Source organism: Peromyscus leucopus, chromosome 7, assembly GCF_004664715.2.
Source record: "Peromyscus leucopus breed LL Stock chromosome 7, UCI_PerLeu_2.1, whole genome shotgun sequence".
Lineage (NCBI taxonomy): Eukaryota > Metazoa > Chordata > Mammalia > Rodentia > Cricetidae > Peromyscus > Peromyscus leucopus.
Genome location: NC_051069.1, coordinates 62,488,959 through 62,503,280, shown reverse-complemented (window position 1 = coordinate 62,503,280; position 14,322 = coordinate 62,488,959). Strand labels below are relative to the sequence as shown.

Sequence of the window (14,322 nt, the reverse complement as noted above, 5' to 3'; positions counted from 1 at the left end):
TACACATAGATACATACACATGCATGGTAAACTCTAACACAGAAACAATGTATACACATAGATACATACACATGCATGGTAAACTCTAACACAGAAAAAATGTATACACATAGATACATACACATGCATGGAGCCAAGATGGAGCCTCCAAACCTCCCCAGCTCCTCAATAACTGCACCCAGAGAAAATGCAAGAATTCAAATGACACCAGACTAAGAATGTAAAGGTTTAATTTTAAAAATATTTGGTGACCTCCAAAGGATTCACATAAAGAAATGGAGGAAGGAAGTCCATTTGAGATCTGGTTGAGAAAGCTAGGAACTTAAACGAGATATTCAGAAAAAAAATTGAGATTCTGAAGGAGAAAAAGAATAGTGATCTTGAAAGTGAAAAGCTCAATAAAGCAAATCAACTGTGGGAAGAATTACTGAAATAAGATCTAGACGGCTTCCCAAAAGAATGTTGGGTGCTCATTGCATGAGTTGGCTGTTTGAAACCTGGAGCTTATGCAGGGACACTTGGCTCAGTCTGGGAGGAAGGGACTGGACCTCCCTGGACTGAGTCTACCAGGTCGACCCCGGTCCTCGGGGGAGGACTTGTCCTGGAGGAGGTGGGAAGGGGAGTGAGCTGGGGGTAAGGGGAGAGGGTGGGAGGGGGAAGAATAGGGGAACCCATGGCTGATATGTAGAACTGAATGGTATTGTAAAATTATATATATATATATATATATATATATATATATATATATATATAAAATAAAGAATGTTGGGAACTAAAGACAAGGTCAAGACACTATTATATTAGACAGAACTAAAGATCAATTATTTCAACAATTCTCAGGAACTCTGGGGTAAGATCAGGAGACCACAGAAGAATCCGAAGTGTAAAGAGATAAAAACCAAACGAACAGAAAACCTGTCCAGTGACAACGCAGCAGGAGCATCCCCAGATGTGGGGAAAGACATGGACATCCATGCGTGAGGAGCACTTAGGACACACACAGACATGACCCCCTACTGAAGACATCTCTCTCCCCTCTGCAGATGCTGTGTAAAGTGTATATACAGTTTCTGTATAACTGATGTGAACTATGTGGATTTCATGATTTTCTAAAAAGGTCCAATTATTTAGCAAGAGGACTTCTGGTGAACACATCCTGGTGTTTCATCAGAGCTGTCCGTCACTTTGCCTTACTGCTTGTCACCTTCAGGTCTTCCACAGGCGTCTGGCTGGAGTTTCTGTTCAGTGAGCAGCACCACCTGCCTGCAAAGGGTTTGGAGACAGGCACACTCACAACCCAACTGGTGTGGAACAAAGCAGATTCTAAGATTTTTGTTGAAGTTGCTAGGAACAGCTTTGAGCATACAGGGCCTAAGATTTGGAGTGGTAGGTTACCTACATGTAGGGAAGACTTGTCCCAAAGTGAAATAAAAATGGATTTCATTATATATGCAGTGAAAAGATGGCCATAGAAGGGAACACAGGCTGAGATCCTAGAGAATCACACACTTGATCAGGCTGATAAAATTCTTCCTCTGACTCACTGTTGGTTTTTTAACTCATGCATTCTGTCTACATAGTTTCCTCCACCTCAGCTTTAGTGTTGTTACTATTAACTATAGGTCCATTTCATGAAAGGAGAGCCACACAGGTAACAGAACAACCATCGATAGATTTAGGATCATCTTACCTTTTGGTTTAATAAAGCACTTGCCAGTTTTTGTACTTCTAAACTCAGTAAAGTTGTTCCTCTGATGACTTTGCTGAGGGCAGCGAGAGACTGGTGAACACTCTGTACTAAGCGGATGGCATTGAACTGTTCAAGAATGATGAACGATAATATTGGAGATCCTTGTCGGTCATTGGGAGGTGATACTTTCTGATGGATTAGGTTTGAATTCTAAAAGAACAAAGTCATGTCACAGTTAACGAGTAACATCAATGACACACCAAAGAATGGCAAAGGTCAAAAATTGCTCATGAGTTCATGTTTATGAGTAGTCTGTTTTATGAATGGATGGACTGAGTCTGCAAACAGGGATTTCTGGCCTCTTACTGATTTTTAGGGGTACGTGGAGTGGAAACAGAGCAGCAAAACAAGCACCACTGAGGAGCGATGCCAGCGCATGCAGAAGGCACAGAGGAAGGGGCCCCCCTAACGCAGTGCATCCAACCCACAGGGCGGCGGCGGGCTGCCTTGCCTACCACCCTTACTGTACTCAGACCCGGGACAATCACAGCTTCCAAAACTAATCCTTTTACACTGCAACAACTATTCCTTTCGCACCAATTCATTGGTTTTTACCAAATTACAGAAAATATAATTATTCAAGAAACAAAAGCAGTCATAATTTCATGCTTATTTCTTCTAGTTTAGCTGAAAATCAATCTATATTACTTGAGTAAGGAGTATTTGACCAAAGCAAGTATGTGATAATAATTTAAACTGGAAATGCTGAAGAGGGCTAGAGAGATGGCCCAGTGGTTAAAAGCACTGGCTGATCTTCCAGAGGACCCAGGTTCAATTTCCAGCAACCATATGGCAGCTCACAACTACCTGTGATCTGGTACCCTTGTTCAGATATACATGTAGGCAAAAATGTCAATACACATAAAAAATAAATTTAAAAACAAAAGGCTTTTCTGAAATGCTGAAGAATGGGAAAGCAAGGCAAATATATAGGCCAAAGTGAGAGTTTCCTGAGAGCTGATACACAGTAGCTGAGCCTGGGAGCTAATACACATCATTTTTGTTAGTAGATTACTCTTCCTCACATTTTTAAAAATGTATTCAAGGTATGCACAAATAATGTGTTGGTATAAAAGAGTCCACTTTATTGGGATGTCACCCAGAAGGTATCTCTCCCTGGGGAACCTCCTCTCAGTGTTTATTGGCTCCTAGCACCTGCCCTATTCAGATGCACAGCAGCAGGATCCAGTCTGAGTTGACCAGGACCTTAAGCGTCTGCTAAGACATCCATCATGCCTTAGACTACAGCTCTCTTGAGAGAGAAGAGTCTGACCAACTTCATAGCCTTTCTGCAAGCCTCTATTTTCCTTTCCCCTCAGACGTCTCCTCTCCCTCTAGCTCAGGGTGGTATTTCCCGCAGGGTTTCAACTATTGCTACTTCTTGGCTGTTTCAGCTCTCCACCAGTTACATAACAAAGTGCTTATACTCAATGTATTAGTTATGTTTCTATTGCTGTGATAAGATACCACTACCAGGCAACTTACAGAAGAAAGGTGTTATTTGGGGACGAAAGTTTCAGAGGGTTAGAGTCCATGACCCTCATGGTGGGAAACAAGGCAGCAGGCAGTCAGCCATGGTGCTGGGACAGTAGCTGTATCTTGAGACACAATGAGGCAGAAAGAGAGAGAGAGCAGAGCTAACTGGAAATGACCCAAGTCTTTCTGAAACCTCAAATCCTGCCCCCACTGACACACCTCCTCCAACAAGGCCACACCCTGAATCTTTCCCAAATAGCTCCACCACATGGGAACTACACCTTCAGACATATAAGCCTATGGGGGTTATTTGCTTTCAGACCACCACATTTTGACCACATGGCTAAAATGCCTGCTGTATATTTTCCGCTCTGCTGAATGAAATCCTACAAACAGAAAGTGAGTCACTGGAACCATTTAGCTCCCTGAGGTGGGGGGTGGGAGGGTGGACAGAGCTCCACTTGGATCCACACTGAAAACTACAAGGACAACAGAGGAAGGCTTCTGTCCAACCAAGGACACATCCTAGGTATATTCTCTGCCTTGAAGACTATGGATACAGGGCTCAGCCATCACGCTCCATGGTTTACTTTAACCTAAATGAAACTGGACATGGCTCAGAAAGAAGGAAAAGAGAAATTTAAAAGAAATGTTAAAGTACAAGAATTTAAGAAAGCATTGTTTCCTGTAATTATTTTAGCACTGTAGACTGTTAGTCTATTTAACATAATTCATTCTTTTGAAATTAAGCTACTGAGTCTAAAATTTTAGTTAGATACACAAATCCATTTGTCAGTATAGACAAAATATCATTTCTAGATGAACTCATGTTCAGAAAAAAGTGCATCATGTGTGTGGTGGTATTGTGTTCTCCAAAATATTGTGTACTCTAATAAATTTATCTGGGGTCAGAGAACAGACAGCCACTAGATACAAAGGCTAGAAAATGGTGGCACTCACACCTTTAATCCTAGCATTCCAGAGATAGAAATCCCTCTGGATCTCTGTGAGTTCAAGGCCACATTGGAAATAGCCAAGCATGGTGACACACGCCTTTAATCCCAGAAAGCCAGCCTTTAATCCCAGGGAGTGGTGGTAGAAAGCAAAAAGATATATAAGGCGTGAGGACCAAAAACTAGAAGGTTTTGGCTGGTTAAGCATTCAGGCTTTTGAGCAGTAATTCAGCTGAGACCCATTCCAGATGAGGACTCAGAGGCCTCCAGTCTGAGGAGACAAAACCAGCTGAGGATCCGGCGAGGTGAGATAGCTGTGGTTTGTTCTGTCTCTCTGATATACCAGCTTTGACCCCAATAACTGGCCTTGGGTTTGATTTTATTAATAAGAACTTTTAAGACTCCTGCTACACATGTGTTTTCTTACAATAAACTCTAAGAGCCAACAGAAAATGTTTCATGTACACATGTCACATGAGTAATTTAAATGAGAATTAATGGAAGCACTGAAGCTATAGAAACAGGTGTGACTGGCCAGGAAGTCCATCCTTCTCAGTAACTGTTGCCATCAGCCAGGTAATCAATAAATAAAACAAGATCTGACCTGTCAACGCACACATGCGGATCTGACCTGTCAGCGTTTTTGTTTTTAAAAACATGACTTCACAGCTTACTATTAGCAATTTTCTTTATGAAAATACTAGGGAAGATTTTAAAAATAAGGCAAACTATGCATCTCATAATGCAAAAGTTAGCAGAATAATGTCTAAGTAACAGTCAAAAAATATAATGTTAAAATGTGTAACTACATATTTGTATATTATATAATTTCCTTTTAAAAAGCTATAGTCTCAAACAGGCATGCCAACCTAAAATGTCACAAAGCTATAAGGAAAGATAAAAAATATTCAAAACATGTTTGAGCTTACAATCCAATCTTGACTAGATGCCCCAATACTCTGTGAAGGTAATTCTACCTCGGAGTATCTGTTGGTATGTACTCTACATTCACACAGCCGGAACACGGACAAGGCCCCAGAATATTGTTCCCACAACATAACTTAACTCAGTTTCATGCCCTGACCAAGCTTTTTAATTGAATCTATTCTTTACAATGTATCAATTTTGCCTCTATAAAACACAAATCACTTTCTATTACCTCTCCATCTCATTAGTTTGATGAATTTCTCTTGCCTAAGAATAACATGTAACCACTGCAGTATGATATTAAGCCCCTCTCAGGCTGGTCCTAGTAACAAAAGATGGCAGACTGGCCCCTTTCTCTCGAATGCCACTTTGCTGACATCATCTAGAATATTTACTAAACATATCAACATAGAACCTCCAAAGAGCATCTTAACTTGGCTTTCCACTGAAAAGAGTAATTTAGACACTTGACTTTGAATAAAGATCATGAAAGCAACTTGACTGTACGTTCAACAATTGTCTGTCATAGTCACTAGCCCTCAATACAGCTTCTACCATACAACAGACCTTCAATCCATGCTGATTTTACCTAGGGTAAAACCAAATGTTCTATTAAAGAAAAATAGCAATAATATGACTCCTATTGACATTCTGCTACACTTATAGATCAATGTCTTCCTCAGTCATTATCAGAGAAGCTTTCTCCTGCAGCAAATGGGAACCAATACAGAGCCCACAGCCAGACATTATGCAGAGAGTAAGAGATCTTTGGGACACTCAGCCCTAAATGGAATGTCTCCTTCAAATCCCTCCCCTCAGGACTCAGAGAACCCTGTGGAAGAGGAGACAGAAAAAGTATAAGAACCAGGGGTAATGGAGAACACCAAGAAACAAGGCCTCTAAATCAAGATGACTGAAGCACATATGGACGAACCCAGAGACTGAGGCAGCATGCACAGGGCCTGCACAGGTCTGCACCAGGTCCTTTGTGTATGTATTATGGCTTCCACTTTGGTGTTTTTATGGGATTCTTGAGTGTGACAAAGAGTGGGTCTCTGTTTCTTGTGCCTTCTCTGCTTGTTTGTTTTGTCCAATTCTGATGTGTTAGTTTTTTCTTTGCCATATTGTATTATATTACTATCTTTAGAAATGGGTTTGTTTTCTAATGAGAGACAGAAAGGGGGTGGATCTGGATGGGCAGGGGAATGAGTAGAAACTGGGAGGAATATAAGGAAGAGAAGCCATAACCAGGATATATTAGGTGGAGAAAAATTCTATTTTCAATAAAAGGAAAAGTATTAACTAAAAATACAGTTTCAACAAAAAATGAAGAAGTTATAAACTCAAAGCACTGGTACAGGAAAGGGGAAATGGACAGCAAGGCAGACGGCCCTGGGGCCAACAGGGCTTTATTGAGCTTTCACAGGGTTAGCACAGGTAGGGACTGAGAGAGAAAGAACATCTGGAAAGTTCCAGAGACAGACTCTACCGTGATATGCTCATCTGATACTGAGGCTTGCTTTACTCTGGAAGAGGCTCCAAAGCCACTTAGAGGGTTTCTTACAGGAAATTAATTTATAAAGAATGGCCTGAAAAACAGGTGCATAGTACAAACCAATTTGGAACTTTCTGCAGTAATTTCTAACAAAAAGAATGAAACTTACATCACAGTAATGGTTTTCAGAAGGAAATGGGAGAGAGACAAACAAATATGAAAGAAGTGCAAGATATGATCGATAGAATTTGGCTGCTAAGAACTGCACATGAAAAGAATGGATATGTTGGCACATGCTTGTAATCCTAGTGCTCAGGAAGTGGAACAGGAAGAGGAAGGAGTTCATGGTCACTCTTGAATATATATGCATTTGAGGCCAACCTAGGCTACATGAGATCCTGTCCCAGATAAAAATTTAAATAATAAATAACAAACATTTTCTATATAAATAACAAAATGAAGTTTAGAAAGTATACTGGTTTCTAGACAAAATGTCAAATTAACCACTAAACTTCTGAATCCTGAGTTTGACAAGACAAGAAAACACTGAATGCAGGAGAATGTGTAAGAATGGAAAGTCTGAAGGAGACAGGTGGTGTTTGAGCATTTTTATGTAGGAAAAGAAGACAATATAACTGCATGGCTGGAGCAAGATATGAAAGGAAAAGTATCAACTCAGGACCCTCAAGACCAAGTTCTTAGCACAAAGGAGCATCTGCCCCAGAGGGACAGAGGGCAGGGATAAGGGACAAAGACAGGAGACAGAGGAAGAGGGACAAGGGAACAAGAGAGAGGAGAGGGTTATCTGTCCCAGAGGGACAGAGGACTGTGTCTGGATAGAGAGGAGACAGATGTGCACATAGGAACAAGGCAGTTCTTAAAGACACAAGGGAAAACCCTGTGTTAGGATGAGGTATTTAATTTTAATTGGGCATGTTAATTAGGTGAGCCAAGGGGAACTTTTAATTGCTGGACTTCAATAGGTTGATGATTGGATCTTAGTAGTCAGCCTCGGGAGGAGGGATTGGCCAAATAGAGGAACAGACCTTGGTGGCTAGCTTTAGGAATGCAATGGTTTTTTGCAAGGCAGATGGAATTGAGGAGAAGGGCAAGGGCTGCCAGAACCACATGTGGGCTAGTGTCCCTTCAAGATATACTAGAGCAAGAAGGGTTTGCGGGTTTTTTTTTTTTTTTTGCTCGTGTATCTGTGCACCATGTATGCAGTGCCCACAAAGGCCAGAAGGGGCATCAGAACTCCCAGAACTAAAGTTAAGAACACATAGTGTCAGTGCTGGGAACCAAGCCCAGGTCCTCTACAAGAGCAGCCAGCGCTTCAACAGCTGAGCCATCTCTCCAGCACCACAGAGAGAAGTTTTAGCTGTAAAATTTTATTTTTATAAGGCTTTAAATGGATTATGGTGCTTTGCAGCAGCAATTACTAAGCAGTCACAGCTAGCAAGGTGCCTGATGTCTCACAGTGTGAACATAGCTTTTGGGTGTCAGATAGATTAAAGAAAAATAAAACCACAATACTCACACATGTTACAGTGAAATCGAAGAGTAGAGGTAGAATACACAAGAGGAAAAAAAAATCCAATCACCCACAAACGACTGACAATCAGACTAGCAAGCTCCAATACAAAAACATCAATACCTTTTCTCAAGTTGAAGGAAAATAAACGAATGCTAAAAATGGGTGTGTGTAACACAAATTTCAAATGGATCTTATTAAGTAAAAAATTCAGGAGCCAGGTATTGGTGTGAATTCTGAAAGTTCAGAGAAGCAGAACAAGCCACAGCTAACCTCACCTCATCAACTTCTCAGCTTCCAAGGAAAGCAACTTCCTACCTACCCAGGCTTATATGCCTTGCTTTTCTGCCCATTGGCTCTCAGTCCAGCTACCTCACTTCTTCCTACACAGCTCTGTCACTGTCTGTCTGTACAGACCTCCAGGCCTCTATGGTTGGTACTGGGATTAAAGGTGTGTGTCCCCACGCTTGGCTCTGTTCCCTAGTGTGGCCTTGAACACACAGAGATCCTGACTGCTAAGGGTTAAGGGCAAGTGCTGCCTGATTTCTTTGTTTACTTAAAATGGCTGGCCTTTCCCCCCAGATCTCCAGGCAAGCTTTATTTATTAACGCACAAATAAAATATCACCACAGTTGTGCAGCTATATTTTCTGTCAATTAGTTACATATGATGATGAAATAAAGATATTCTTGGAAGCAAAGGTCTCCAGGAAGTGCTTTAACATAAGAGGTTCCATTTCAACACTGAAGCTTTCAAAATGCAGAGAAAATGGGAAGAGACCCACATGTTCATTTCTGCATTACAGCAATGCCCGGGTTGTATTTATTCGGCTTTTATCCCTTTGTTTAAAACCTCCCCACAGGAACTTACAGCAGTTGTGAAAATATGCACAAGATCTGCACAAACTCAAGCCAGACAGCACCTCAATATGGTAGGGGGAACATGGACACCAAGTCCCTGCCCTAGCTCACCAGCTCCTGTTAGACATCCCAGCATGGAGGGAAGAAGAACACGGACACCAAGTCCCTGCCCTAGCTCAGGAGCTCCTGTTATGTAATGGCTACTGAGAGGGAGAGTTAGATTTTTTTTCTGGGTGTGGCCCCTGGAAGGTCGACCATTCTCTAGAAGATGGTCACACACCATGGAGTATATGTGCATACAAATAAGACCATAGTGCTTACAAAGAATGACACAAAGTTGCGTGGGTATGGAAGCAGGGGTGTATGGGAGGAATTATGAGGTGGTCAATGTACTCAAAATACAGTGTATATAGTCCTCAAAAATTAATAAAGTTCAAACTGAGGTAGCTAAGCAGCCTTAGCCACAACAATGGCCTAAGCAGCTACTATTAACTCTGCTAAACTCATTTTTTTGAGTGTAGCCAAAACTCACTATTAGCTATTCATTGAAAAGTTATGGTCATTATTCCCAGAAGTAACTGTTAAAATAATTTTATTCATATGGACTGAAAACTCCCTTGATGTCCAACACAATTTGCATTTTGAAATGACTGACCATGCTAATCTAGATGCACTTCTCTACAGACCTATGCCTTTGACTTTTTAGGATAAGTTCCTTTGTCAACTACATCTACAAAATAAGCACTAAAAATGCTGCTTTTCTACATTATTTAATTATCAAGGAATGACCAAAGGTCCAGAACATAGACACCAAAGAACAATGTCATCCTAATGCTTTTAAGATCTGTACTAGTAATAGCTAGTATTTACCAAGTACTTAGCATGGTGTAGGCCTCATAAGAATTAACTAGCCTAGGTGTTATAATGTTTTATGATTTCCTCCATTTCACCAAACAGGCAAATAGGGAAAAGGAAATGAAGTAAGATGGGTAGAACCAATCTAGAAATAGAGATGGGAAGTTAAAGTCAACAATGTTCTTCTTTGTTCCATGCTCCACTACAATACTACATTGAAAAATCAGTAGAAAAGTACCTGCTTTCTGTACTCTTAGTTATATGGTTAGTATGCCTTTGTAATACACAATGGTAACCTGTGTTAAAAACATTGTTGTAGCTGAAAAGGTAGAAAGGCATTCTTTTCCATTCCTAGGGCATCTGTCTTCCCACATTAGAGCTTCAATTGTAAACAGACCTTCATCGGAGTCCTCCTCCTCCCTTCATTTATTGTCTTGTTGTTTCACTTTAGCACACACAGCACCATGTTTAACCTGCCTCTCTGATTCTGGTTAACATTAGGATGCTGCATTTCACAAGTGCTCTCTCACACATTCCAGAACCAGAAATGTGCATCCCATCTGGTAAGGTGTTGATCTGATTCTTCCCTAATAACGAAAAATAATTCCTTTGTTCATTAAAAACAAAAACGAGGGAATTTCTCCAAAGACGAATCCAGAACTACCGCATTTCATCAGAATCCACCTCCATGTAGCCCAAGATGACAGTTACTTTGTCCATGGTTAGATTTCACACAAATCAAATTTCACACAGTCACTGACTTAAAAAATTTTGTTAGTTAGTTAGTTAGTTAGTTAGTTAGTTAGTTAGTTAGTTAGTTTGGAGGTGCCTGGACAGAGCCCAGGGCCTTGCCGTGCTGGACAGTCTCTCCACTGGGCTCCAGCTCCAGTGTTGGCCATTTCAGAGGCATTTGCTTTCACTTACAAATGTTAAAGAGATCTGGTTGTTAAAGCTTATGACTCACAGAAGGCACAGGTAAGTATTAGCTAAAGTATATGACCCATTTCTTTTTAAATTCACTTTTACCCAATCTGAAAATAATTTAAACATAAAAGTCCAAATATAAAATTTATTTTAAAAATTATACAATACAATTCATTTTTGATGGGGAAAGGTAATAAATTTTGCTGCACAGTGAAAGGAGGGTTGTGGAATAAATCTATTTGGTTTTGCCAATTCAGTTCCCTTGGACAATGAGTTAACATTTCCCCCCCTGAATTTACAGTGAATTTATCTTTGTATTTTCCTGACTCTGTATTTACTCCGGTTTTGTGGCTCCCTAATTTGGTAAGCCAAACAGGTGTGAGAATTACAGTTCCTAGGTTTGGTACCAGAGCTTCAGCAAACTCTCAGCACCCCACTTCTAATCCCACTGAACTGAAAGTGCTGACATGGGTTTTAATGTCACCAACCTGAAAGGCTGACAGCAGTGGCTCAGTCATCACCATCCACACTAATGCAGGCAGCACAGCGCTGTCTGCACGGAGAGGACATGCTGCTGCTGCCCACACTGACCATGACTGTGATTCTGGCCTCTAGTCCCTTCCCTAACTGGCTTTGTGCAAATATGGGGTGACTGTGTCATGGAAAAGCACACTTACTAGGGTAAGTCTCAAGAACACAATGGGGACTTCATAAACTAATTTGATGCCAGAACCATGATCCACAAAAGAGAACAGGAAATAAACCTTGAACGTAAGATCTAAGAGCCAGAATCTAATAGACACTCAGTCCAAGATTTTTCACTATCCTGACACCAGTAAATGTCAGGTGAGGTCAGCAGATACATACAGCAGGGTGATAGAGAAGTTGAGATTGTTCACTACGGCCTGTAAAGCAGATATCATCACTTCCCTCCCGATAAGAAGCCTTCAGGGCCTGGGAAGATAACTCAGTGCAGTGAAGTGTTTGCCGCATGAGGCATGAGGACCAGAGCTGGATTCCCAGACACCACATAAATGCTGGGTGGGCATGGCATCCTGGTTATTATCCCAGCATATGGGTGGTAGGCAAGGAATCTCAGATGCAAGCTAGCTACCTGGACTAGTCAAAGAGGACATCTTCAAGCTCTGCCTCAGGATGTACAGAAATGGAAGACACCACTAAAAGTTAATGGCAGGCTCTCACATGCACATATTACCAGACACACATATGCATGCCTACATTAAAAAAAAGTCCATGTAAAAAGCCTTCAAACGACACTGTTATACACACTGTCTCCAATCTCATTCTGTTAGTAGAATCTTTTTGCTTTGCTTAACTCAATTCTTCAAAATTTATTAAGATCCTTGGAATCTAGTAAATTTTGTTTAAAAAAGCAAACATAATGAGGTAGATTATTTACATACATGGTTAATAGCATAGACATTATAAAAGATATCAATACGTGATTTGCTAAAGGCTACAGTTGAAAATTAGTGTAAATTTGGTTACAAAAAAGACAAAAGAAGGCTAAGTTCAGTGTGAATTGACATGAAGCAGGGAGAAGAATGCACACTGTGACTGTGACTGTGACTGAGGAAGGATGCACACTGTGACTGTGACTCAGGAGAAGAATGCACACTGTGACTATCACTGTGACTGAGGAAGGATGCACACTGTGACTGTGTCTGTGACTCAGGAGAAGGATGCACACTGTGACTGTCTGTGTGACTGAGGACCAGCAGGCCCTGGATTAGGGTAGGAATGTCCAATGTGAATGTCTTTGTAAGTCAGCCAGAACAACACAGCTCCAGGGGGCTGGAGAAAAGACATAGGAAAAGATATATAAATTTCAATCCTTCCATGACTAACCTGGTTCAGTTTCTTCCAGAGATTGAGGATGGGGGAAAGTTCATTAGACCAGATTTCTCTATCAAATTTGCAACCAGCTGTGACTGATCGTCCCAAGATCCTGAGCTTGGAGATAACCTGAGTGAGAAGAGCATACCACAGTGAGTCAGTCCCTGCAGGGAGACAGCATGGTACATAGCCACACACCGTCTGTGACAACGGAAGAGTACACACATATGTTCCTTGTACCACGATCATTTGTTTGAACAATTGATTCATTGGAATAGTTAAAAGGACTAAAGACTGTAAAGTCAGGCTAAGCAATGGTTGTTGGGAAGCAACTTCTTTATGCAGGAAGTACGTACTTTGCCATTAGTAATACCCTCCCAGCCTCTCTTCTTGTTCATTTCAAACTCTACAATGCTTTTCATTTCAACTGACTTAAATCTTATCATTTCAAAATACTGACAGTGTATTTAAAAATGCAGCACAGAATAAATACAAAGCAAGTGCCTCCTAGTTGCTCAAGGAGTCTGTATAGATTTTTAGCGCTTAGATTAATTTCCAGTTTCTATTTCAATATTCCTTCTACACACAAAGCCCCAAAGAAATACATACAGATCAGTTAATTAAAGTGAAGCTAAGTAAGCATTCCTCCTGCTGGGACCTTTGTTGCTCTAGCTTCATCACTGTTAGCTTCTTCGTTGTGCTCATCAAAATCAATCACTTGCATTTTCTTTTCTAAATGAAATCATGCCTGCCAGGTCTATTTTAGGAACATTTATCTCCTTAAACATTTGCTAAAGACGATCTAGAACTGACCAACTGGACCATGGACATGGTGGTGGCTGGAAAATGACTGGGCTAGTCAGCAATTGTTTCCTGTAATATTCCAACTAACCAGTAAAATCCTGTTACCACATGGCTTATCTAATATAAACAAAGTAAGCCTGAGAAACCCAGAACTGTCTCACAGGGCAGCATTTAAACCTGAACACCTGCAGCAGGCTAACTACCTTCATGTTTTTGAGAGATATAAGCTGTCTGTGGCATATTTAGATTTCACATTTAGTTTCACTCTTACATTAATAAGCCTTGTAGTAAAATAAGGACTATAAATCTTTTAGAATAAATGTACTACTTAATTGCTAAACATCCACCATCACACTGTTGGATTCAATTCCTAGAGCTTTTGATTGATTTCCTAGTCTAAAAACACTGTGGAGATTCAGTGTTTTGACTTTCTTTGTTTTTCTGATGAATCATTTTCATTTGCTGTAGCTGAACTCTATACAGCACTTAATTTATCAGCATCAATTCACTAAAAATGTCCCTAGTTGGTAGTCAGGAGGTGTGGTACTCTAACACTTGCTATCACTTATTTGTGTTTTAAATTTATTAAACACCACAGAAAACACAAATGCAAAGAAAAAAAAAACAGAAGGAATCAGTACAAATATATTTTAAAACCATTTAAGAAACAGTAATGGTTTCTATTCTAGAAGGATGCCATGACACACATATAATGTGATGATTCTTTTACAAGCAGAGAATAATAAACAAGGATGTTCCAAAACACAGACATTCCTGTTAAGGAGCATGTGGCTGGCAATGGCTCATCTGCTAGTTCTATAAATCCTAATACACCTATTGTTTATAAAGTTCAGATATAATATCTAGTAAACATGTTTCAATCCAGTTAA

The 14,322-nt window shown here is 40.4% G+C and overlaps 1 protein-coding gene across 3 annotated transcripts in view; it reads right to left on the bottom strand.

Annotated features, from left to right (window-relative positions):
- The window catches only part of Dync2h1 (dynein cytoplasmic 2 heavy chain 1), a 230,942-nt gene that overhangs the window by 23,376 nt on the left and 193,244 nt on the right, over window positions 1–14,322 (bottom strand). For all 3 annotated transcript variants that reach the window (XM_028890970.2, XM_037207771.1, XM_028890972.2), the window contains 2 exons: window positions 12,641–12,757; window positions 1,691–1,900 (listed from right to left, as the gene is read on the bottom strand). In XM_028890970.2, coding sequence (XP_028746803.1) covers window positions 1,691–1,900; window positions 12,641–12,757 — 327 coding nt within the window. The remainder of the gene's footprint in view (window positions 1–1,690; window positions 1,901–12,640; window positions 12,758–14,322) is intronic.